Source organism: Lipophrys pholis, assembly GCF_963383615.2.
Source record: "Lipophrys pholis genome assembly, chromosome: 4".
In the NCBI taxonomy this organism is placed as follows: Eukaryota; Metazoa; Chordata; class Actinopteri; order Blenniiformes; family Blenniidae; genus Lipophrys; species Lipophrys pholis.
In genome coordinates this window covers 23,149,565-23,175,432 of record NC_137637.1, presented here as the reverse complement: position 1 = coordinate 23,175,432, position 25,868 = coordinate 23,149,565, and the positions used below count along the sequence as shown (strand labels likewise).

Here is a 25,868-nt window from a genome sequence, read left to right as displayed (position 1 = left end):
GATAGTAGTTCAGTTATTTACTGTTTATGATGATGGTTGATGAATCACTGTCTGGAGATGTAGAAGGAATTGTCCCAAGCAGCTTTACAGTGTAAGAACAGCTCAGTTCAACCTGAACAGGTGAAGTCTTCTTTACCCTCTGGAGCAGATCTGTTCCTGTCAGTGTCTGCACACACAAGCCTTCAAATATCTTCAAGGTCAAATGGTAGAAATCACACTGAGTCTCAGGGGTATTTGATGAAGTGTGACAGCTCACTGTGACCGAGTCTGTCTCAGTGATCACCAGTGAATTCACTGTGATGGTGGGTCGAATCAGAGCTGAAATTCAGACGAATAGTTTGCAAAGTACATTTAACTCTCAAACAGCATTCAGCTACTGATAGTCAAATTGTTGATATAAGATAAGAAAAAAAAACCCGACATAAAACTCAGAGACTGACCTTGTCCATTATTCTTGTCAAATGCACCTGATGAACACGTAAAAGAAGAAACAGATGCACTAAGTACTCACATTTAGCACATTATCACTGCCTAGTCTCAACAGTTTGATGTAAAAGTGAAACGCAGAATGACAAACACTGAGTATTGATGCTGAAATGAGAAAAGAGTTTTCTACTCACATATGAGGACAATTAGCAGCAGCTGAACAGCCATAATGAAGCGTAACACCATAAGTCTGTGGGACTGCAGTCTTCTGCTCAAGCTTCTCTTTAGAGCATGCTCTCAAACTAAACCACAGCACAAATATAACCTACCAGAACTGGCCATAAAAAGAGAAATGTCACGTTCTCAGTTTGACACAACTATAATAATAAAAGAACCTGCTCGCTTTTAAATATGTTAAAGAGGCATATATGGAGTGTGCTATCAATAAAGTTCTTGTTTTCTGATTTTGATGATTTTTTTTTTGATATAGTTTCTTTTTTTTTTAAATACCTTTGAATATAATTAGACCAACTCAAACATGTGTTGACCAAATAGTTTAAAAGTACATTAATCAATCCATAAAATATCATCTTTATGAACAATAAACCGTCATGAATGACTGAAGGAAGGACTCAGTAGGCCAGACACTGCCGTTGATGACATCAAACCTTATTTCATTAGAAGCACTAGGAAAGGGGCCGATGGAGCAAGTGGTCAACAAAGAAATAAACCAAATCTAAAGTAAAACAAAATTTAATAAACCGTCATGAATAACTGAATGAAGGACTCAGTCAGGGTGCGAACTACGGGGAGCCAGGGAGGGCTCAGCCCCCTTTTAATGAGACAGAAGCCCCCCTTAAAAATGATTTGTGAAATGTTGGGGGGGTTCTAAAATATTGGTAAAATGCTGTTTTTTCGCATGCATTTCCTTTTTTGGTTTGTTTGTTTTCAGTTTTGTCATGATCATGTGTTAAATTAGGCTTTTTTAAATTTATTTTTAATTTGTGCATGAGGGGGAATCGTCACTCTTTCAATTTAATAAAGTTGCCGGCCTGCATGCAATTATTGTCCTCACCTTGAAGTGTGGGGGGGCGCTAGTCTTAAATGTCACTTTAAAGGAGACATATCATGCTTTTAAATCCTTCCTTTTTACATATAAATCATACAGTTGTGGTCTATATAAAGCGGAACTGCAATGCTTGGGTCTGAATTCCTCATTATTAGAGCTCCACAGGCCCCTTTTCTACCCTTTTTCTGATGTGCTTCTGAGAGCAAAACAATGACAGGGACGTCTTATCATCACACTTTTTAGCGTTATATACAGCTTACCGAAGTGCTCTGTTCGTCGTCTCCATAGATAGAAGGAACTGACCGCTCAATCAGACGAAGTCTTTCGGCAAATCCTTCTTTATACTGGCGGAGGTTGCTGAAGCAGTCGTCCTTAAAGTGATTCGCGCACACAAAAATGACCTTACCCACAGATGTGGGTACATTTCTGTGAAAATAAAACTCAACCAGGCACTTCGAAAAGGTTCTGATGCTGGGAGACGGTGTAACGAAGCTTGTGGGTTACTACATCCAACAACCGAACATTTCGACTTATCCTCTCGTAACTTCGGCACCCTTAGGTTGGACTACAAAATCGCAGCGAGAAACAAAAATGGCGGATTGCTCGAAGTGTCGATGTCCTAATTTGGCAGTTCCGCCGGGAATACTGTGACGTAATAGTTCAAAAAACGTAATAGAGAATAGAAAAATCGAAACGGATCGCAAAATATGACCAAAACAGAATATAAAGATATCAACGGAGCACCTGAAGAGACTACTTTGAACTTTTCTGTACTTCTAAACACCCTAAATATACAACAACATGCATTTAAGGGCTAAAAAAGTGGATTTAGCATGATATGTCCCCTTTAAATCATACAGCCGCTCAATTTCAAACAGGGAAACCTCGTAAATTTCGGATTTCCTTAGAAAAATAAGCTGGGGGACTCTGAGGAGCAGCAACAGAAGCTGATCCAGGTCTGTGGTGGATTCTGTCTGAAGGTGATGTCCTTAAACTGCATTATTAATATTCAGCACTGTGTTGTATGCTGAGGACTGGATCTGGACATGACTGGACATGAAACTACTATCAATCAACCACACAATGTTTACAATCTGGCTGGTTCAATTCTTAAACACCGTGTCTGTGTATTAGTACAAATATCTCCTCGAACAGTTGTTTAGTTGAAGACATTTGTAAATTATATGTGTGAGTAAAGTAGTACAGGTAGTACAGACCTGTACTACCTGTACTACTTTACTCACACATATACTTGTCCCTTTTGGGCAGACTGGCCACAATGATGACTGGTCTACTGGTGAGCATGATCACAGGTGAGTTATGACCTCCTGACCTCTACTTTTACTGCAAATACACATGACCTGTGCTACAATAAAGAGGATTTGCATTTCAGACTTGTTTGTCTGGACGGGTGATTTCCTCTACTTTAACTTTCACACTAAATCAAAAGTTGCTCACCCCAAAACTCAAAAATGTTGCACAAACTATTAGATTGTAATGCATCCATTTCACTACAGAGCAGACCCAAACAATTGTAATCAGATCATTAATATTCACTTATCATGATTGATATGATGTATTTCAAACCTATTGGTAAAGATGTGAATTTTTAATTAAGGTATTACTGTAAAAACATTTAAACACTAATGATAAACCAATAATAACTGATATATGCTGCACACTGAAATACAGCAAATGAGGAATCGATCAAATAAAATGTTCTGCAACTAATAAAACTCATTTTGGTTCATGTAGCAAACCAAAAATAGCACACTGATTGAGCCATCCCCATTTCCTGTTTGTCAGTGAAGGGGTGCGATCTTTTCTCTTTTATTGCCCTTCGTCCACTTGTTCTCACTGATACTAGATTCCAGCTTTATTTTCTACATGAACATATGTACTTTAATCCATTTCAATACACACAGAAGTGCATTGGAATGTTGTTGGGTTTTAATTAACAGTGGGTATGATTACAGAGCAGCCAGTTGTTTATTAACCTGCTAATTTTATATCGATATTGTTCCCTTTGTATGGCCTGCCTGTTCTATATGCAAGTAATTTCATTATTTGATTATTGGGCTCAGTCAGGGAATGGATAATCTGTGAATGTATGTGAGAAAGAATAGAGGAGTGACACAACAACAAAAAGGATCACCGTGGAGTTAATGCTTTGGCTATGAGTTATACAGGAAAGCAGTAAAATTAATCTGTACTGCGTAAGAGGAACGACTGAGCTTTGGACTAGTATATAGCCACGTCCTTTGTCTCCCTGACAACAGACAATTGAGGAAGTTTACAAAGCCCAGCCCTGCCCACATTTACCTGCCACCATGCCAGTAAATCGACCCTTCAGTCTTGTCGGGTTGCAGGAAGAGGAGAGTCCACTGTGACATGGAGGCAGACTCACAAACAGGGAACTGAACTCACACCGACAAAAGGTGAGTCGAGTGAATTTTCCAATGAACTCGTATTTCGCTTAGTCAGAGTTTAGTGTGAAAACAGGGAATGGACGTGGCTTTGTCATTGTAACTGCAGCAAGGATTGTACTGAGGTGTACTTTGTTCACACTCCTCTACTACAACGAACTTGTGTAATGTGACCTGGTCATTCAAGCTCCTTATCATGGTGAAGTTTTCACAGAAGACACACGAGGACAAATTGTAAACTCACTATGAATGTTTCCGATGAGGAAAAAGGGAATTATTCTATTGACGGTGAATTTTCAGTTTTACAAAGAAGAAGTAGCCCATTTCTAGCTTTGTTTTTCCCCACAGGACTTTGCTGACATGGATACAACTGGAGTTACCTTGGCCTGCTGCCTCCTGGCTCTTTTTGCTCTGGCACAAGCAGGAAATGACACTTCCACAGTCCCATCTCCAACGGAATCTTCTACTTTTAGCCAGACACATGTGACAACAGCATTCACTTCATCTGACTCGACAGTAAATGCAACCGCTGCTTTAATTACGACTGACGGCGCGACACAATACACCAACACAAGCCCGGCTCAAGTCACCAGCAGCACGGAAAGCTCAACTGAGAGCACAAGTTCCTCTCAGGTTCCTCAGTCATCGACCACCTCGTCTCCTGTAACAAACACAACAACCAGCACTCAGTCGTCAACAGTGGGTGTACTGACAACAGAGGCAAACCCGACCACTGTGAAATACACCAGTACACCTACTACTCCAAATTCAACTCATACCGTCGCCAAAACCTCAGCTTCGGAGAGCAAAACACAAGGTACTCGTCATTGTTTATCATCTAATTTGCAGAAATAATCACACTTTGTTCAATCTTATCTGCTCGTCATTCAACATGTTTCATTCTGCAGGTTTAGGGCTGGACCCCTCTGAAAAGAGAATGACTATTGTCTTAAGTGTCACTCTGGGGATGTTTGTTGTGGTTGTGATGATCGTGTTGATGTTTCACAAATGCAGACACAAAATCCAGTACTTGCATCAACCTCTTAACAACGCAGACAACACAGGTAAGCCCTTTCTTTCATCATACAATCGACGCCATTTCATGTGGCATTGCAAGTTAAAGATGCCCATTTCTTTTCAACAGATGGATTTGCGGCAGACGGTGACACGCTCGTCATTTCTGGAGGACTTTACGATGGCCATCCTATCTATGATAACTTACCACCACCTTCTGAAGACCAGTCTCAATTTCGCCTTGAATTCCTTCATTAAACAAAGTGCCTGCAGTTTGAAGTCTCTTCTTTGCCGCTTGACGACAAACAAAGAGGGACTGAGCAATAATGGGCACAAGATTTAAACATGGATTACTGGTTTAATTCAGCATTACTTTCAACTCTGCATCACTGTCAATACAAGGATGCGTATGTTATTTGTTAAAATTTCCCCTTTCCCAAAACAAACTTGAACAAAATGAATAAACACCAGCAACCTATAACAGCAGTCCAAACAGCAACTCTCGTTCGTTTTATTGCGGCCGGCTTCCATTAGTAGCGAGACTCTGAATCTGAAGGAAAAAAACAAATCTGACTGTTTTAAATGAAAGTGGCCGGCGCTTGATCCATCTTCGTTCACTGTCCATCAAATAAAAGGGTTAAACATCATCTGTGATGTACGACTGACGTCTCGTTATCTCTTTGAAGAGATTGACTTTGCAGTGTGGAGCAGGAAAAAACTGGCGTGGAAACATCAAAACTCAGTCAAGACAAGAAACACAAAACAAAAATGATCTCTTCTGGAAGTTTTGCAGAAACAACTAAATATTAATGAAATGATGCTGATTCATGGGATATTTCAAGTTGCTCGTTGCTTTGTTTCTGTATTTAAAAATTTGTCATTTACAATTCACACAAGTAATTGCACGGGAAAATATTTACACTTAACAGAATCACCACGTTTATCTGGCTTTGAGGCCTCGTTCACTCGGCAGGGAAATGCGACCCAATTCTGATTTTGCGCTCACAAGTGACCCATATCCGACCTGTTTTGTGGCCGTGTGAATGCTGCAATTCCGACTTTTTCACACCAGACCCAGGCCTCGATCATATGTGGTGCCAAATCGTATATTTTTCTACATGGTACTCTCTCGTCATTGACATGTGACATCACAGACAAGCGCAGGAGGAAGCGGCTCGGCCAAAATGTTAAAAGCTGTGCCCTCTTTTTTTTTCCCCTAATTCTCCGTCTTTCCCTGATCATTTTGTGGGCTTGTATTTCACAAGGACTTGAAAATGGATCTACGCGCGCTGACCTGTGTTACCAGGCTCCTCTGGGGTTTTCCTGTGCAGCGTTCTGCTGCTTGCTCTGATTTGAGGTGGAATTTTTCAACGAAGACAAAAGTTTTCTTTCCCACGCAGAGTGCACAACAGACACTTATGTTTTTGTCACCTTTTATGGAGTCAAACTCAAAGTAATGACAGTATTTTTGAGCACTGACGTAGTGCAGCTGGTACATCATTGTTATGAGACACAGTTTAGCAACGCAGCCTGCTTGCAGGAAAGTAACGGTAATCTCATTACTGTTTTTGCAAAAAGTAATCCCTTACTTTACAAGTTACTTGAAAAACATAATCAGATTACAGTAATGCATTACTGCCTATCAGTGATGATCACGCCAAATCATGCAAAAAAAAAAAAGTTTGAACTGAGCATCAAGACCTGCAGAGTGAACCTGCCCAGTTCACCTTTAAATGTGTTGCACCTCAATAGAAGTTGGTGTCAGTCGTTGGCCGCGTTCCGATTGGCTGGAACTCCTGATGGAGCACACCTGATGGGATGTGATTCAGCTGTGCTCACTTCACCAAGCAGCTTAAAGACTCAGCTTCAGCAACTCCACTTGTTGTGTCTTGTTTTTAAATAGTTTTTAATTCATGCCTCCCAAAAAGACAGCAGTGGCCTTTAAAGAAGCGCCAAAGCCGCCCAAAAGCGATGCCCCGGCGGAAAAGAAAGTGGAGACAAAACCAGGTATCTGACCAAGTGACGATTATATGAAGAGCGGCGATGTTTGTGTGCATTTGACTGTGTGTGTGTGTGTTTTCCTGTCTAGACGCTGTAGCCGGGGCCACAGCGGCGCTTAAACCTGCGGCTCATCCGTCCACTGCCATCATGGTCAAGGAGGCAATTAAAGCTCTGGACTCGCGCAAAGGCGTCTCCTCCCAAGCGATTCAGGGTTATATCAAACAAAAGTACCCCTCAGTGGATCCGGTCAGGTTGAAGCACTTGGTGCGCAATGGCTTAAAGAAAGGACTAGAAACCGGCACTTTGGTGAGGCCTGCCAACTCCAGTGTCCCTGCAGGCGCAACGGGGAAATTTAGGGTAAGAGGTCAAATCTGCAGCTACCTCAGGGTGGGTGGGGTTGTAACTTTTACTTGAATATCTGCTTTTTTTTTTTTAAATGTTCCATGTCTTTAGCTTGGCCCAGAAGTCAAAAAGACAAAAATGAAGACTGCTGATCCAAATGTGCAAAAGGCTCCAAAAGCTGCCAAAGGCGAAGCTAAACCCAAAAAAGAAGGTATAACGTCTGTTAATCAGTCGGGAGTATTAAACGTGTGTGTGTGTGTGTGTGTTCAAAGAAATATTTGTAAATTGTTAAAAGGTGCCACGAGGAAAAAGAAGACAGAAACTGCAGATGAACAGATTACGACATCTGAGGTGAGTGGTCTTCATCAGTGGGACCATGTTTCCTCTTTCATCCGTCTCCACCCATTTTATCCAGATGAGTCATTGGACTGGAGTTCTCGGCAGCCAATCTTAAGCAAAAGTCCACTTTAGGGCCTCCTGCCTGCTGTAGGGTACCACAGGAAGAGAAGCACACAATCTCAAATGGTTGGAGTTTAGGCAAGGCCTGATCCCCAAATCCCACCCTGCTTTTCCTGCTGTATGTGCTAAACATTTTACTACACAGTATTTTGGATCTATTCTCAGTAACTGTTAGAAATGCCGGGGAACACCAGCTTGACTCCTGTAGCGGACAAGTTTTTATTTAGTCTCAATTGCACTGAAACATGATCTTGGTAATGATACAATAATTTTTTTTTTTTTTTCTTTAGGACTTAAAGCCTCCAAAATTGGAAGATGAAAGTGTTTCTGTTTCAAAAGTTAATCCAGCAAGGAAGCCTAAAAAGGCTGTCCAAAAAGCAAGTGCAGACGAAACGTCTGCTGCCACTACAAAGAAGGCGCCGCAGAAAAAATCTGCTGAAGGGGACAGTGATGCGCCGAGGAGACCAAGAAAGAAGACTGCATAGTCGATTTACAATAAAGCTTTTCTACTTTTATAATGCAAAGTCTGTTTTTGTTATGTGGTGCCTAGTTCTCAGATGGATTGAGAGAAGACAAGAACTGCACCGTTGGTTGTAAACACTGGATGTTGGATCAGGCAGAAAATTGTCTTTATGGCACAGATTCTAAAATGAACCAGCTCATGGTACTTTTGCTCCACAATCCCTCAGCAGGGGGAAGATTAAACTCATCCACTCACTGCAGACTTGATGGATGCAGGAGGAACGGGCCACACTCCTCCAGTTCCACGGTCAAGATCCTCCGAGGAGAGGACCGACTGCCCGAAAGACACGTTTGTAGAAACATTGAATGTATGAAGACCAAGAAAGAGAATCCTAGTACGTTGAACGGTTTCCTAACGTCTCGTTTACAACCGCTAGTTTGATTTGACCGTAGGCTTTATCAGACGGGTAAATTTAAGTCTAATCCATGAAGTAGACGGTTATCCACTGAAACCGGGAGCTGACCTCCCATGATGACTGAAAGCTTGGCCTCCCGTTCTATAGTTCAGCAATTGGTTATTGGAGTGATGTGATCTCTAATTCCAGCCAGTAGAGCATTTTGACTTTTTTTCCTATTGGGCACCTTGATGTGGAACTGCATCAAATACATTTTTCAGCACATTCTGAGTCGTGTTGAAATGCATCTGGAATGCAAACATCAGAACAGTCAGCTCGTACAGACATGCTAAAGTCTTGATAGTGAGTAGAACATGAATGAGCTTTCCAAGAACGCCGCCATGTGAGACTGCAGCTTGGAAAGATGTCTGGCACGCTTTTAGTGTCTCCTACAGGTCAGACAGAATTAAAACACCCTCGTCACTAAATTGAAGACTGCCGTTCAGGCTCTATTCTGCAACTTGAAACACTCGCTTTCACCATTTTGGAAATATGCAGCATTTTAATGTGTGCATCAAATGAGAAAATGTGTCTGGGCATACCTGTAGGCAAATTGCAATCTTAAGATTACTTGGTGAATTTCAATGTTAAAAAGGCTGCGTCAACTCTGATGTGAGAACCAGGTTTGGAGCTTGGAAGTTTGTGCTGCTGTGGGTCTCTGACCTCAACCCCCAACTGCTCAGACTGTCTGCCTTAAACTGAGGACAAATCAAACTAAGTTTATGGTGAAAAACAAAGTCTTCACCTTTTTGTGGCCCTTATAAACCTCTGCAAGCTGTAATCAGTTTCAGGATATTGACAATAGAAGGTATCAGGATTAAAGTTTGATTAATACATTATCTTCTTAAACTGAGCTGCACACTCCACTTGCAGTGGGAATATCACCATTTTGACTCATCAGAGCAGAGCTCGGCCTTCCTGTAGGTACCATTGTTTCCTTCAGTCCAGAAACATGCATTTGAGCCCAATCGATCATTTGAATCCATAAAATTCCACAAAAATGAACTGATCCCAAAACAGTGGCTGGTGAGAATGTAATGTACAAGTCATGTGACTTGTGGACACCGGATGCAAATGAAAGTTACACTTTTGATGTTCACCTTTAAAACAGCAAATTTATTTATTCTTTAAAAAATAAAAAAATCAACTGAAAAGTATTACTATTTCATTGTCACTAATCGAAACAGTACGGAAGCACTGAGTCTTTGAGCACTTTAACTGCTCTTCAAGTATGTTTATTCAGTTCATAGATTATTCTTCTGCAGTGGAAAAGCCACGGTGGGACAGCAGGATCCAGTTGGCAGGGTCGCGACTCCAAACACATTGTTTCTGATAATATCATCCCATTTGTGGCAGGACCAGTGTTCTTGACTTCACACATCCAAACAGTAATTTGACTCGGTGACAAGTCGGATTTAAGAGCAATGTAGCCGATGTGCAAGCACCCTGTTCTTCAGAGTGTAGTGAGCTGGAAGAGGAAGAGTTGGTCACACAAGCTGAAATATGAAAAGATAAGGAGTAAATAGCAAAGTAAGAGGAGACTGAAAAACCAGAATCACAGGACCAGAAAAGAGAGAATGTACAAAAAAAAAAAAAAGACGACATGAGCAACTAAATTTGCAAAACACTGTGATCTGAATACAGTTAAAGGAAAATAAAAATCCACCAATCGGCCATTTTAAAAATAAGTGTGACTTCAAACAATACCACTTAATTCAGCTCAAAAGTAATAAAAACTCTGAATTACAATTTCTTCTGTGGTGACATAATGCAAAGTTTTCCACATGTAAACAAATTCACTCAGGAGAGAGAAATCAAGTGTGCAATTCTCTCTGCCCCCTCCTTCAACTACGCTCCATTCACCCTCACAGAATGTGCTTGTGCCACAGTCGCACCAAAGCTAGAAGGTCGATACCAGACATCCGGCCTTTTCTTTCCTTTCTCCGGTTTATTCTTCTCAAAACCATTTCGGGAAGTGGTAAAGTGACAGACTTCTGATGCAGTCCTCCTGAGTGCTTTGAGGAGCTGCTGGAGAATTAGAAAAAGGTTGGACTATTGAGATTCGCCTCCCCGTCCGGGACAACGTCCTCCCTTCACTCGTCGGTCAGAGACCCCCGGCTGCCTTCATCGTTTAAACACGCTCGTCAAAGCTGGTCATCTGGGGTGCAGGAGAAAGCGATGCAAATACTCTGAAATGGCTTCCCAATGCCTCCAGAGGAAGGCGAGGAGGATGACGAGGAGCAGCGTGGAAAGCGTGCGACTACGCGTCTTCATTAGGGGAACGACACAGTTAGCCACTGTGGACACAAACACCAAAAGTACGGCCATGACAGCCAGCAGCACATTGATGAGCTTTCCCAGAAGAGTCCGCGCGGTGGCGTTCTCCAGACCCTCCAGCTGCACCACCTGCTGCTGCTGCTGCTGCAGCTCCATCTTGGAGATCCGCGTCTGACAAGCTTCCAGCGCCTCCTAACGATGGGAAATGAAACTGCAAGTGAAACAACTCATCTCTGGTGCATCGCAATACAGTTGAGTATTCTTTTAAAGACGGATTGATTTGTCACTTATTTTGTAGAAACAGGACATATAAACCTCAAAATGTTAGAAGTATTTTTGAAAAACTGGGTTGTGATAATTGTGGCCTCGGGTTTAAAAACATCTGATCTCATGAATATTTTGAGATATTGTCTTTTGGTTTGATTACTTAATTGAAACGTTTAAGTTGATGCAGTATAAATCAGAATGCAGTGGAAACATTCATTTCCCTCAAACAGTGAAACTTGCATGTATTTCAAACGTTTTACAAAAGTTGATGGCTTACTTGTATATCTCTTGCTCTTTCATAAGACTGGTAAGCGATCTTCTCCTCCATGCTGGCTAGTTCCTGCTTCAAGTTGAGAATTTCATTCTGGTGCAGCTCTGTTAAGTCATTGAGTTGTTCTTCTAAGCGTTCACATCTGCAAAGTAGAGAAAACATGGACAGGACAGATGAGGTGAGCTCACCGTTTCTCACACATTGTACATAAATGAACTGAAGGACGACGACTGGAGGTTTCCAATGGTTTGATTCCAATAGTATGACACCTTCTAATGATCTTAAATATGGCAGGACAGATGGATAAAGAAAAAGTTTAATCGTGTAGAGACGGTATGTTTAATACTTTACTTTAAAAATGGGACACAACAGCAATTACACATGTTGTCACTTGGTGCTTGACACCTAACCAAACTGTATGTAATGTCTTGAATCCACCGATAAACCTATTTTTTATAACTACTACTACATATCTGTATATCTACGTTTATTTCTACCTGTATCGTTCCTCTTGTAGGGCCTCCATAATCAGGGTGTAATCCCGTTGGTAATGAGCTTTCAAATTTTCAAAGGACTCTTCAAGTCGACCTTGGTTTTCCCGAAGCTCCTGGATCTCATGGAGGATGGCATCGAAGCCTGAGGCTTGAGCGTGATCGAGGGTGTTGCCCTTGGAGCTGGGGGGTCCTCCTGGGGCGCCGGGAGTGCTGTTGGCGCCTGCAGAACCAGATGTAGCACTGGAGCAGTCATCATCACTGCCGTACTTTGGGCTAGATTGCAACTGTCCCGTCCCGAGGGTCCTTGCCCCCGCAGGGCCGACGCCTTCATCTCCTTGGGCTTCATCCAAAGAGTCTTTCAGGGCTGCAATGTTGTCAGCGCTGCCAAACTTGTTGCGGATGAGGGAGGCGATTTCTCTTGGCTTGGACACCACAGCTCCTGCTGCAGAATGGGTGGCCTGAGAGAAACTGGACAAGCCTCCTGTAACCTGGAATGACAAAGTTCAGGACAACACACACCATTTAACCTTGTTATGACAATATGTAAGCAGAGGGTAAATATGGTCGTAATGAGACTGAAGCTTGTCAGCTGAATGAGCTGCAGTGTCTTACCAGTTTACTACGGACACTTTGTCACTACTGCAGGATGATCTTGAAGCCACATAACCCAACAACTGTCCAGCGTTTGCATAAACAAATCTAACAGTTTGTTCAACATCATTCACACAACAGTCAAAACACTTTTTTTTTTTTTTTCACGCGTCACTTTGGTCAAAGAAAACTGGTTTTGACGTTTCTCACTCTGAATGTGTCATAAGGTGTGACGTTATGCAATGAAACTAAACAAGGAAAATAGACTGACGGAAACCACTTATCTGAAGAACGTTAATCAAGGAATAGTGCTGATGAAAAGACCACGAAGAAACAGTGCTCCCACAGAAAACACCCACCTTGGCGCCGACATCTTTCAGCCCCTGGTGCATGTCTCGGAAAACGTCTTTGGGCTGGCGGGGGATGCCGTTGTGCTCCACCTCACGGAGCTTCCGGTGGTAGTGCTCCAGCTTCCTCTGCAGCTGCTGGATCGTCTGAGCTGACTTTTGGTTTTTCTTCTCAAACACCTGTTTGATGCGTGCGCTCTGCTGCTTGTCTGCATTGTTCGCCAGTTTCAGGTATTCGGCCACGTTGTCGTCGCGCGCAGTTTGTTCTATCTTGATTTGTTCTGTGAGCTTGAGAATTTTCTGCTGTAGCTGGGCAATCGCCTGCTTAGTGCGCTGAGGGTCCGGGGTGCTGTCGACCACGTCGTACCCGTCTGCGCCATAGGGGAGGGCGTTGGGAGAAACAGTCGGGCCCGCGCCATCATAGCGATCGCTCTGTGTGTGAGTGAGAGAGAGAAAACCATTAGTCTGATGAAGTCCTTATTTATAATGATCAAAAACGTAAAAAAAATATGATCATTTCCACACATTGACATATTTTTGTTGAAGTGCGGTTTCATTTAAAAGCAGGCATGATAGTTTGGCTACCCGTTAATAACTAAAGCTAAATGAATAAAAGCAAGAAACAGTGTTTTGAGATGGAGTTTCTTCGTTTGGAGGAACAGAAGTTTCATTCAGAAAGAATCACTTCATTAAAATCTAAAATGTATTCAGCACCAATAATGAAACAAACTGTTTTTAAAGCACATCTGTCCTATGTTGAGTGTAACACTGAAACAATTCATTTGAAAGGCGTGAAAGGGTAAAACGTAGCACCATGTTTATGACTGCCACTGTTTTAGTTTTTGTTCTTTTTAACAAGCAATTTTAGGGAATCAGCGGCGTCTTAGTTTTTTTTACTTTACATCATGAAAAAATCAAACAATTTAAAATGAGTCACATTTCATTATTGCCCGAGGCTGCATCCGTCCATATGCTTCCATCTCTGACATTATTTCACTGTAGTGTGGAATAAAGTCTGAATGCAGAGTTCATGAAGATTTAAATGTGGCTGCAAAGTGCTCACTGAACAGTGCAGCAGATATTTTTTTCCAAAAACAGCATTTAATATTTTGACGTATTTCCAAGCGCGAGTTCGGATAGATCTGGGGTTTACATTTCAACCGGTTAAAAACATAAAGGGAAGTTTTGCATTTCCATTTCAGAGGAGCTTCACATTTCGATGGCCATGTTCTCATAATGATCGCAGTACTGCGCATTTCAAAAAAGTTGTATTCTCCTTGTTTTCACGTGTGCTTCGAAAATGTTGAGCAAACATTGAATGTTGAACCAATAATTAATTAACTCACAACACCGCTGATATTTAAACAAACGGCCAAACTACAACATAATGGAAAAGTCTGTTGTTAAACGACTTCCACTTCTGTTACGCCATATAGTGACTAAATACTTTCTGTACCTTTTGCATGTACTTAAACTCACACCAACCATGTGTGGTGACTTGTAGCCTGTTGTATCAAAGCATTTAATGTTAGAAATACAGATAATGTCAGTTAATTGAATCAACATTTCCTAAATGAACTTGGAGAAAGTGTAAGACTGTTGTTCGGCTTAAAGCTTAAGATCCCTGGGAACTTATGACATAGTAAAAATGTATAGCTATAAAGCTATATTTGGAAAGATGAGGAAACTACAGTGAAAAGTTGAACTGTGGTTTGTGACGGACACGGATTCTAATTTTATCTTTCAGGTGGTAGCTTTACCACAAAATCCAGAACAAGTGACTTCATAACACAAATTGTCGGCAGAGCCCTGAAACTCAGCCTGAGACGACAAGAGGAGAGGTAAATATTAAACACTAAAGGAGCTGAGTCGCTCATACTCACTACATGGGAGTATAATATATCACAACCTGATAAATGGAAATATCAAAGACAGTACAAAAAGTATACGAATGGTATATGCCAGAATGGACCATTCTTTAGCAACACAATTCAAAAAAAACAAAACTAACTGGACAATCAGGACCACTGATTTTCAATAATTGTTTTTCATTACCAATAAAGAACATCAAGGAGGAAATTCATCTCCTGCTTTGAATTATTTTGGCAGAATTAGTGACCGAGAGTCCCTAGATGAACTTCAACTGTTGATGAGACGTTACAGATCAGAAGGATGATCAAGATGATGTGGATCCTATCGTGTTTACAAGCTGCTTATGAGGAAACCTGCTGATAAACTTAATTCCAGGAGCGAGATCTGTGACAGAGACATTCTGCAACCATAATACAGCGAGCAGGTATTTTTTACTATTTAAACTAAACAATTTATCTCTTTAGAGATTGTCTTTCATTAGGTTTAAATGTGAAACAACATCATTTAATCACTGCACCCCTCGTAGTGTTGAACAGTGCAAGCCGTCTGTGACCTTAAGTGCTCTCAAAGACAGCAAAAGCTAAAGATAGAAAGGCTTAAAGCACGTAGTGACCAACCACTCAAAGGCAATCTCTGACCTTCCACCGCTGACTGCTCATCTCCCCATTCAGTGGCTCATCCAGGCACACACAAACCTTTAAAGGCCTTTTAACACATTTGTCCAAATCACTTTGTTCTGATGTTCATGCAGACATTATCATTGCATGACAATCTTCTTTTTTTTTTAAGTTCTAAACCTTTTTTTTTTTTTTTTATTTAAAAGCTAAATGCAGTATTTTTCTCCAAAGTGCACAGTGTCTGTTAGTATTAACTGGAACTAAGTGTTTACTTTCTGTTTGAAAATGTATTTCTAGGATTTTAAGAAGGAAATTGTGTGTGAATAGGATTGTGGATGATTAATTTTTGCAGCTCTGAACTTTTGAACTATTTTTAAACTTAACTTCCCATGAAACTGATATTTCTATGTCCACGTGGATTCAGAGAGTAACCATCAGTAACCAGACTTTTTTTTTTGTCCATATATATTTAACGTTTGGGAAACGTGCATAGGCAATGACAGCTAATCGCCTTCTTTTTTATAGAGTATTTTCTTAAATGAAAATTGATGAAGTGTTGAAAAGAAAAAAAAAAGACAAAGCTATTGTCTTAACTGTTTGAAAGGAGCTGGCAATGACCACCATGACTACTGAGGCTGCCAAAGTCATTGAATGAGAATTATCAATGTTACATTAAGAACTGACTGATGATGTGAGGACACTTCACTAAGTTCAAATTTCAAATGATGAATATGATTCAAAAGCAAAATGCTTGAAGCACAATCCAACCATAATTTGATCTTCTCTACCAACCCGCTGTTCCTATGAAGATCTGAATCATGACCGCGATGGAATTCAAGAGGCATTTTGTTCCCTCACACCACAACTAGAGCGTTGCGCTTCATTAGCTATTAGCAGATCCTACACCAGAACACTGAACCATCACTGCTGGTATTTTCTAAAATGTCCCACTGCGTCACTGTGCTCGGCGCCTCCGAAGCTGCATCCTGTTGCATGGCTGTGGTTTGCTGAGATCAGGTGAGAGGAGAGCCACACTCACCTTGTCAGGCTCTTCCGTGGAGTGGTAACCAGAGGTGAGCAGCATGTCAGCTAGTGCTGGACTGCTGGGTGTGTCTGTGGTTGAGGAGGAGCGTGGGCGTCCAGCCTGCAGCAAGGCCTCATGGGTACTGCGCCGGTGGATCTGCGGGCTACCTTTCTGGGGAGGATCCCCAGAGGCCCCCGCCTTGCTGCGGCGGCTCTGCAGGCTGGTGCCTCGCTTCATCATTGGTGGAGCCCCTCGGATCTGCTGCAGAACTCGGCTCAGAGCTGCAGGTGGGGCGGAAGCGGCAGGGTTGTCAGAGTCCAAAGGGAGGGCCGAGGAGGCGGAAGCGTCCCCTACTTCTGACCCTACATCAGTGGGTTCGGAGGGAGGGGCGCCTGCGCAGGATGAGGCGGAGTCATGTGGGGAAACGGAGGAGCGTCGGCGCTGTGGCTGGAAGAACTGCTTCAGGCCATGGCCCAACGCTCCCATGTTCTCCAGGGCATTGTGGGTGATTTTGGATAAGCCATGCTCTGACTCCGACGCCCTCCTGCCGACTTCCAGCTCTGCTCGGCCTCCTGTGTCCGGCTCCTCTGGACTCTGCTCAGCACTACCCTGATCCATCTGAGACCTCCAGCTTCACAGTGAGGTTCTACTGAGGGGTGCAGGAGACACTACACCCCGTCGACACCCCCCTCTGAAAGGCCGCTTGAGAGCCAGGAAGCAGAGGGGATGGAGCTCAGTTGGGCCTTTTGAGTGGACATGCATCTGTGGCGTGGCTCAATGTCATGCTTGTCTAACACAAAAGGAAAATAAAACGTATTACGACATGCAGCAGTGGGTGACAACAACAATAAGAAGCAGCAAAACATAAATAATGCTAAGCAACAGAAACTGGGTTGGCACAGACATGACCACAATTTTTTAAGCTCATTATCGCCGTTTACTCATTTTGTCAGAAGGTAATTCTTAAAAAACAAAAAAACATTTGAAACAAACTGGATGTTTACTTTCTGCTGAGTACAATCAGCAGGCATCGGTTTTAGTTAATCAAGATGTGGCATGTCTGACAGTGTCAACCCGATGATGAAAAACACAAAGTCTCCAAAATAAACAAACTTCTGATCTGAGAACACTTTCTGGAAGGTAAATTTGGTCTTTTTTAAAAAAATTATTTTCAGTTGTGACTGTGAAATAATGTGTTGATTACGTCTGCCCAATGAAACAATTACATTTCAGAAAGTGCTCATGACAAAAATACTGAACATGACTTAATATTTGGATGGTGCCCACAAAGATACAATCACAGTGTCAAAAAGTAAAAGAAAATCTAAATGAACAGTGACGGCTAAATCTATATTCCAATCAAACACTAATGCTCCACCAATCGACAGCGGCGTCCCCTCTGCATCTCCTTTTACTACAAGGCTAATGCTATAACCCGAGTCTTCACCTTTCAGGGCTCAGTCCATTACTGTGTGCAATCCTTTAAGTTTATTGACATGTAACGACACAGTGAGAAAAAAGCAGGACAATAGGACACAGTGTGACAGAGAGCTTACCATCAGCCCAGCCTCTCCTCTTCTGACTCACAAATCAGGATGGGCTAAATGAAGTATAGACACAGACTTATCATAAATATACTCTCCACAAACACAGGGAGCTGAAAAAGCAGAAATAAACAAACATGAACCCACAAGTCATTCGCGAGCAGGGATAATAAATGCTGAAATGAACCACAAACAAAACGGTTTAAAAGCTTTCCACATGCTGACCACGGGTAACTGTCTGCGACCTAATGGACCGTTAGTTAAACTCTGAGGAGCAGTGTGTTTCTGCTTCCTGAGCCTCGTCATGTTTTACAGGGGCAATTAGTGAACACGGTGGTGCACGTGATGCTTATTTGAAAGTGAGCGCAAGTCATTGATGTGACATCAACTCCAGCCTGAATGTACGAACAGAGACAATACACGAAAACACTGCGTGAACACAGTTCAGAGGAGCCGTCGCTGCACAACTCCTCTGCAGCACGTAGAGCCGGGGGGATGTTAGGCCGAGAAAGCTCCTGTCCCGCTTTGCTCTCAGATATGTGCACGCGACTAATCTGCTTAGAGTACCTATTTGGTCTTTGTTTATATTTTGTCAAACAGAAAGGCACTTCTGTTTGTAAGATCACAGAGGAATTTCTTTCTGCACACAATTCATACGAGTGAAAATAAACAGTACGATCAATGGATCAGATATTATTAGGGATTCACTCGGTTGTTGACATTTGCATGCTGCATTGTTATCTTCAAGTTACTTTCACTCTTGTCCAAGAACAAAAGACTAACAGGTAAGAATTTAACTTTATAAATGTACCTATTTGTACACAGTTTTCTGTGATTCGACAAACTCGGTACACAGATTTTTTTTTTTGCTGCTGCAGGCCAACTTCAATTTAGCACCTGGGCATAGTTTTTGAAGAGCTGATCTCTTTCTGAGCCTTGGTCTGATCAAAACATGCTGCCCAGTTTTTATATTAAATATTAATTACCTCCCTTTGTGATCATAAACATTTTATAACTTTACAGTACTTTATCACCCAGCAACTCTTGTTTGTTTATCTCTCAGATCATAACAGAAATGATTTTGCAGTGGTATCTGATGTACATGCTCTTCTTGGATCAAACCCATAGGCACTTTTACAGGAAACAGCATGTTTGACAAAATAACCTACAGAAAAACACCTGAAGCCTAAGGTGAGGTGTCGAACTGTGTAGTACATCAACTATTTCGCAGACAACTTGAAAAATGATCCCATGAGTCAGCACCAACGCAAAGTATCATCTCACCACCCTGCAGAGAAATCTCGCACCAAAAACCCTATCAAGCGCTTTTTTAGTGATACACTGTGACTCATTACATGCCGCTCCCGCTGTTCGGCCTGCAGTGAGCAAAACAAAACACTTTAGCAAAGAGTAAGTGATAAAAGGCTTTGAAAGTAAACCCACTTTGGATACGATTATCTTACACATATGTGTCTTTTAGTGCATAAAACACAAAACAACCCTCTCCAGAGGATGTACAGAAACATGCTGGTGAAGGAAAATTCTAACAGTCAAGTGATTATTCACTTGTTTTTTTCTTTTCTTGTTTTTTTAATTGTGTCTTCAATTTCAACTAATAGTTATGACTAACTCTGACACACCTTAGCATGTTGTGACAGTTCTATTTACAAGAAAATGCTGCTTCGAAGCTCAGATCTTAGTAACTCATTCAAAAGGACTATCCACTGCAATGTACATCACTATATCAGCAACCAAAAGGAACTGTGAGTTTGATTAGTGGATGCTTTAAATTCTGCAGCAAGGATATCTTGTCTTTGACCACAGTAGTCTTAGTGCAATAAGGCCTTTACAGTTGAACCTCAAACTAATATTTTACACAGATGCAACTCAACCAGACATGTACAATAAAAAACAATGACATCTGCCTCCTCCAGGCTCAGTGCAACGTGTTAACTTTGAAGTGGGTCAGCCAACATTCACCTATCACTGTCTGCACATGCACTGAGCCAAGGTCACATCATCTGCATAGTGCTGAGCATTTTACTTGTGCTGCGCACTTTTGCAACACATCCTTTTTTTGTTCTGGGAAGTATTGTGTCATCTACAGCTATTTCTGCAAGAGCCATTTTTCTGTGTTCCTACATCACTGATAGATCTTTTAGTAGTTTCATCATTCAGACACTGCACATAAATTCGGAATCTAGTAAAAGGTCTATAGTATGACAATGTTATTACAATGCATAACGACAGATAAAGGCCAAAGTCACTCGCTTATCTAATTTATATCAAATAAAAAGTAAAGACAATACCCAATCACAATTTTATAAGCACAAAAGCTGCATAGCAGTCACTGCACAAGATCATGCAGGATAAAATGACTTTGATTTTGTAGAAAAATAGTGTTATCCACTGATAACCATAAACAGTTGGCTTTACTTGATAAAACTGGATTCATCAGCAACATAGCAGCAGAGAGTCTTACCTTCAGATGTGGTCATTAGCAGGACATCTGTGCATCAACTGACACAGAAAAGAGGGTCAATAATCCAAACAAACGTCCGCCTCTGCTTCCTCTGGGTAAAGTTTTCCAAATGAAATCTAGCGGGGTAGCCGTCAAACTTTAGTCAGCTGTTTCCATGGACATTTAGAAAAATCACATGCTGCAAAGAAAAACAGCACAGAACAGGCATCAGAAAATGCAAGGAAAGACTTTCACATTTTTAACTCGTATTTTCATAAATAAATAGAGCTACAGTAAGCTGCAGAGAAAATACAAGCGCACACCCAGGAAACATTAGTATTATTACCGATGAAGAACATTATAATGTACCTAGTAGAGGCTTTGAAAGCTAACCACAATAGAGCAATGTTTGCAAACTGAGGCAGAAGTGTAAATACTAGGAGTTTGTCCATTGTACAAAATGTCCTGCAATTAACTGCAAAAACTCTAAAAACTAGAAAGCAGTTTTGCAGTTTTTGGGGGGGATTTATTCGGAAATGATTAGCCGTCAACGTCCCAAAATCTATTCGAATGGTCCTTGGATGATGACAAATCATCCCTGAGAAGTTCTTGCAATTCGGGAGAGTAGTTTTTGCGAAAAGATGGTTACATACATACATACATACATACATACATACAAGTAAATAAATACACAGACAAAAACATAACCTTCTCAGCCAACTTGGTTGGTCGCTCAACTTTACCAGTCATATATTACATCTGATTTATTTTTATTTTTTCAGATATTTCTTAACATGTTCTCTCCACTAACAAGTAACAAAATCATAGTCCTCGTGTTTGAATGTTGAGTGAAACCACAGAACAATATGGTTCCCCTGCTTCATTTAATTATGAATATTCATTTTGGCCTTGATTCAATCTGTAGTCCATTGAATGTACTCAAAAACACGCTTTTGGTTTCCATTTGACATGCTCAAAGACTGCCCATCTATATCAATACAAATCTCAGTTCAAGGTTACAATGACTGAGTGCAGCACTGATAAGGTTTGGAGACCCTGCCTTGGCCTTTGTCTACAGATGGTGTGAGTGAGTGAAGTAAAAAGTATGAAAAAAGAAAAAAAAAAAAGCCAGAAGAACTGCGAGTATGCATGTATCCAAGCTGCACTGACATCTATGGGAAGATATCAATCACCTGAAACATGGATAGATTGGCCCACTGTGGTCTCGAGGTTAGAGAAGCGGACTTGGGGTTGGGAGTTTGTAGGTTCGAATCCCAGAGCTGATGGGTGAGCAAAAACCCATTAGCCCCCTGCATGGCCATAATGTGGCTAGACCACCATATCCTAGAAATCTGAATGTGGGAAAAACAAACTTCCCCTAGGATAGTGCTTGATAAACACTATTGTTTTTTATTGTTCCTAGTTTTTTTTTAGAGGACTCATCTGGGCTCTTACACACAGACTTTCTGAATTTGAATAAATATTGACAGGAAAGACTTTAACAGGTTCCCCTTCATGTCAAACCTACTGCCAAGGTCTGAAGACCTAGGACTCCATCCTATTAAAGTAATCACAACCACAATCTCCACTCATAAGGTCATTCAGAGCCAAATACACCCAAACCATCTTCACCCCCTGGAGGCTCATACATCCGAGGCTTCACAACACGTGGTTTTATCTTGTTTGGCACGAGCCTCTGAGGACTTTGAGCTTAATTAACTGGCTAATATTAATTAATAGTATAAGAATAGCCCTCTGGGGATGTCTGCAGGACATGGATCGCTTGTCTTTCCTCTGAAAGCAAAACATAAATCAAGGTGGCATTTTGGGGGACGACAATAAACCGAGGTGGTAAACAGAGCCGCCGTGCAGTGTAAACACCGCTCTCTGCAGGAATAATAAGCGGATACAGTCACACGATGAGATCATCACCACTCCTTCAGTGACAACATCCACCGCTCGAACAATAAACTTTCCCTTTACGCTCACTTCACGACGTGGAATTGAAGCTTTCGTCGAAACTCGCCATCAGTCGGCGGGATAACAGTCGGGACACAAACAACCCGGTTAATTACATTACTCAGTGGGTTACAGGTGCACTCGGTGTCATTATTACACGTAGGGAAACTGTAGTAACGCCTCGACTTAAAAAATTTAAAGGGCGATGGTGCGATAACGCGAATTATGGACACCGACGCCGAGCCGCGCTCACGTGCCCCCGCCGCCGGTTGGTTTTAACGCCGTTCGCCTCGGAGGAGAAGAGCAGGGAGGAATTAGCAGCTTCGGCTAGCTAACAGTCGCAGGCCCGGCCTTTGAAACTCACAGCTGCAAGACGCGTTTGTTGGAAGCCTCCGCGTGTTCCATCGTTTCGGTGGGGAGAGCAGCTCACGTCTGCGGCGGGCAGAGTCGGAAAGAAACATGTGCGGAGTCCGTTTCGTGGCTCGCCTGCTCCCCCGGCAGCTAGCCGTGCATGCTAACGCGGTGCGCCGGAGGGCGTTCCATTCACTTCACGGCGCACACCGGCGCTCGCGGTGCGGGGCGAGGTCAAAGCGTCAAAGTCCTCGCGGTGATCGTTCAGAGCAGGGGCGGATTAGAAAGGTGTCTCACAACTGATTAGATACATGTCATGACATGTACAGTGTGATGTAGACTCACCAGGAGCAGTTTACTCGAAAGCATCACTTCACACAACTTTAAACACGGAGCCAGTCCAGTTACCCCATCACCGCGTTTATCATAGGTTTGTCTTCAATGTCGGTATAAACCTTTGCTTTTGTTGGTTGAAATCTGTAAAATACATTTTATTTGAGTTCTCAATGTTATGATTGCAATGTTATTCCAATGAAGGATTCAATATTAGTAACTGTCTTTAACAAAGTATGCACAATTGGAAAAATCAACTTTTTGTATTTATTGGATCTATTGTGGATATATCACTGCGGTTTTATAACTTTTAACTTATACGTGACAGTGGGTGTGAAATATTACTTGTACCAGCACAGATGTGGACTTAAAAACAAGTAGTTAATAGTCAAAATAAAAAATACATCATAACAGCGAGTTTATTTTTTATTGAAAAGGGTCAAATGATACTAAGTTAGTACACATTTTGAAAACCATTGTATTTTGAATTAGCACATGTATGCACGTATGTAAGAGGATTCCATTACAATTAGGTGAAATGATACTGTATGTGTTTACTATATTACTGTTGACATTGGCAAACAAGTGTCAACATAGTAAAATTGTAAGTGATTGCATGAGAGTTAGGTTGTTTTTTTTAAATCAGCTTTTGCTCTTTACTCTTATTACATACTTTTTTTTTTACATTTTGCATGTGTTGGTCGTCTAATAAAATCTTCTTTATGTAATTTCGAAATGGAATAAATGTAAATTCAATAATCAGTTACATTATTTGAGGTTATGAGTTATTCCGTATTTATGGGAACAATAGTAGAAAAGCATATTGAGCAACAATATAAATCTTCTGGAAATACGTGCAATTAAAAAAGGCTCAGTAGTTTTTTCTTCTATTGCTTCATTCCATCAATACAGACTTGACTTAATCATAAATCAGACCTCAGCCACTATGTAAAGTGATACAAGTGAACAACAAGCAGTCGAATGTAGTATGTTACAATAATCCTCCTTATCAGTTCAAACAAGCTGTAATTATCATCACATAACCATTTCAATCATTACAAGAAGCTTGTTCAGAGAAGAGCTTCAACAATTAGTAACCAAACAACTCTAGGATTATTTTTTATGTTTAACTTAATAGTCAAGCATAAAACATTTTTTAGATTTTCCTTCTATGCATGGGATAGTATGCTTAATATCTTTTTTATGGGCTGTTCTTTGGAACTAAACAAGGCTTTAATGTTGAGTCTTTGACAAAGCCTGTTTGACACATTGACTAACAAAGAGGTAACATATAACCATTCCATAGCTGCAAATAATGCTTTAAGTACGAGTTATGATTTGCTGATCTTACCATCGACATCTGTACCTGAATATAGAATCTAACTGTGTAACCATCAACTCCATAACTGACCAAATAATGAGACAAGCGGTCTTCTCAGGTGTGAATGTCTGAAACACAGTTTCTCGGAGGTATCGGGTGGCCATCTGTCACATACACCCACCAGTCCTCCTTAATCACACTTCAGACGCTTAGTTAATGGTGGCTTGTTCGGCGCTTTCTTTTTTTTTCTTTTTTCCCCATCAAACAGTGGCCTCGATCAATTTAATTAAAAACCACCCACTTCCAGCCAAATGTGACATTATTGTAATTGATTTTGAGAGTCCTGCTCCGACAGTCTGAATATGACTGGATCAGGTTAGGGTGTTGTCCCCAAAGTTAAATCTCACACACGGTCGCTCCCGTTCGGCAATCAGCTCCATGTAAACAACACTAATCATCGCCCACCTCCACCGCGCTGGCCGGTAAATCACACGTTATTCACCGGCAGGACAGCCAGCCCGTCTCGGTTAGCAGGGCTGGCTAAAAGGCGGTGCAGCTCAGAAACATCGCTCCGGCTCAGCCAGGTTGAGCCTCGGGCAGGTAAGACCGACAACAACCGGGACCGACCGCATCATCATCCCCGGTACCGGGCAGACACCGGCACAACGCGCGCACACTCCTCGTTCACAGAGCAGCCACTAAAACCATCGCCTTTCGTTCGCTGGCTTTAACTTACATGAGCGCTGAGAGGATTGTGTTGATGACCGTTCATGTCTCCCGATGGCGGACACTCCCGCGGTGACGTCAAATAGCGTGCTCGACGTCAGAACAGCTGAGCGGCGCGCGGCTCGCCGTCACACTCGAACCGCGGTGGGTGGACCACCTGCACGGACCATCACCTGTTCTTCATCCTATCCTCCCCAATAAAACTGATCAGTTGTCAATAAGGAGTCACACTGCACAGCTATTGTGGAGAGAGAACATGTTCATTTATTCAGCCTTTATTTTTTTTTTTAAGTCTTGTTAATTTGTTTCCTTCTTTATTGTCAACTGTGTGCTATAGTCATTTTACTACGATTAAGTGACGCTGCAACTTAATTTTATTTCTCCCAAAAGATCAATTAAGTTATATCTAATCAGTCTAGGTCATGGATGAGCAACCTTATGACATTTTCCACCAATTAATATTGGTCTAGAGCCAAACAACATGTTTTGCCTTTAAAATGAGGATAACACCTCATGGCATTGTAAATATGTTTTGCATTGTGTAGAAAAACTGTCTCGGATTGCATTCATTTTCACAACTACAATTGAAAACATTTTTGCACAGACTGCTCCCCCATGTTTTGCTATTTTAACTGATTTAAGTTCAAGTGAACCAAGTCGGAAGAAAAAAAATCATTTTGTGAGGGCTGTAATCCTTTTACATATAGACCTCTGGAAATGTATGGATGCCTTTTTACAAAATTTACTGCAATCTTACAG

General features: G+C 41.6%; 1 protein-coding gene and 1 long non-coding RNA gene across 5 annotated transcripts; one reads left to right on the top strand and one right to left on the bottom strand.

Annotated features, from left to right (window-relative positions):
* The first annotated feature begins 3,772 nt into the window (after window positions 1-3,772).
* Window positions 3,773-5,685, top strand: LOC308109022. The gene is made up of 4 exons (XR_013935310.1): window positions 3,773-3,933; window positions 4,270-4,738; window positions 4,830-4,985; window positions 5,066-5,685. It is a non-coding gene; the product is annotated as an uncharacterized lncRNA (long non-coding RNA).
* Window positions 5,686-9,675: 3,990 nt separating this feature from the next.
* Window positions 9,676-25,189, bottom strand: tmcc1b (transmembrane and coiled-coil domain family 1b). Of its 4 annotated transcripts, none has more exons than XM_080461708.1 (8): window positions 25,120-25,189; window positions 20,441-20,618; window positions 17,971-18,071; window positions 16,430-17,204; window positions 12,914-13,333; window positions 11,967-12,451; window positions 11,476-11,611; window positions 9,676-11,123 (listed from the first exon to the last, which is right to left on the bottom strand). In XM_080461708.1, exons 4-8 carry the CDS (start codon window positions 17,030-17,032, stop codon window positions 10,809-10,811), a joined length of 1,959 nt encoding a protein of 652 aa, XP_080317834.1. In that variant the 5' UTR covers window positions 17,033-17,204; window positions 17,971-18,071; window positions 20,441-20,618; window positions 25,120-25,189; the 3' UTR covers window positions 9,676-10,808. The 4 variants fall into 4 exon arrangements, with proteins under 4 accessions (XP_080317834.1, XP_080317832.1, XP_080317833.1 ...); XM_080461706.1 differs by having other exon boundaries at window positions 17,971-18,014; XM_080461707.1 differs by lacking the exon at window positions 25,120-25,189 and adding an exon at window positions 22,743-22,993 and having other exon boundaries at window positions 17,971-18,014.
* Between the last annotated feature and the right edge of the window lie 679 nt (window positions 25,190-25,868).

What these genes read in the sequence shown, in the direction of transcription:
- tmcc1b (XM_080461708.1), bottom strand. Translation starts at nt 17,032, where the DNA reads ATGGATCAGGGTAGTGCTGAGCAGAGTCCAGAGGAGCCGGACACAGGA. An exon ending in TGAAAGATGTCGGCGCCAAG is followed by an intron (nt 12,452 to 12,913) that starts GTGGGTGTTTTC and finishes TTGTCATTCCAG; the next exon opens with GTTACAGGAGGCTTGTCCAG. An exon ending in CTACAAGAGGAACGATACAG is followed by an intron (nt 11,612 to 11,966) that starts GTAGAAATAAAC and finishes TCTACTTTGCAG; the next exon opens with ATGTGAACGCTTAGAAGAAC.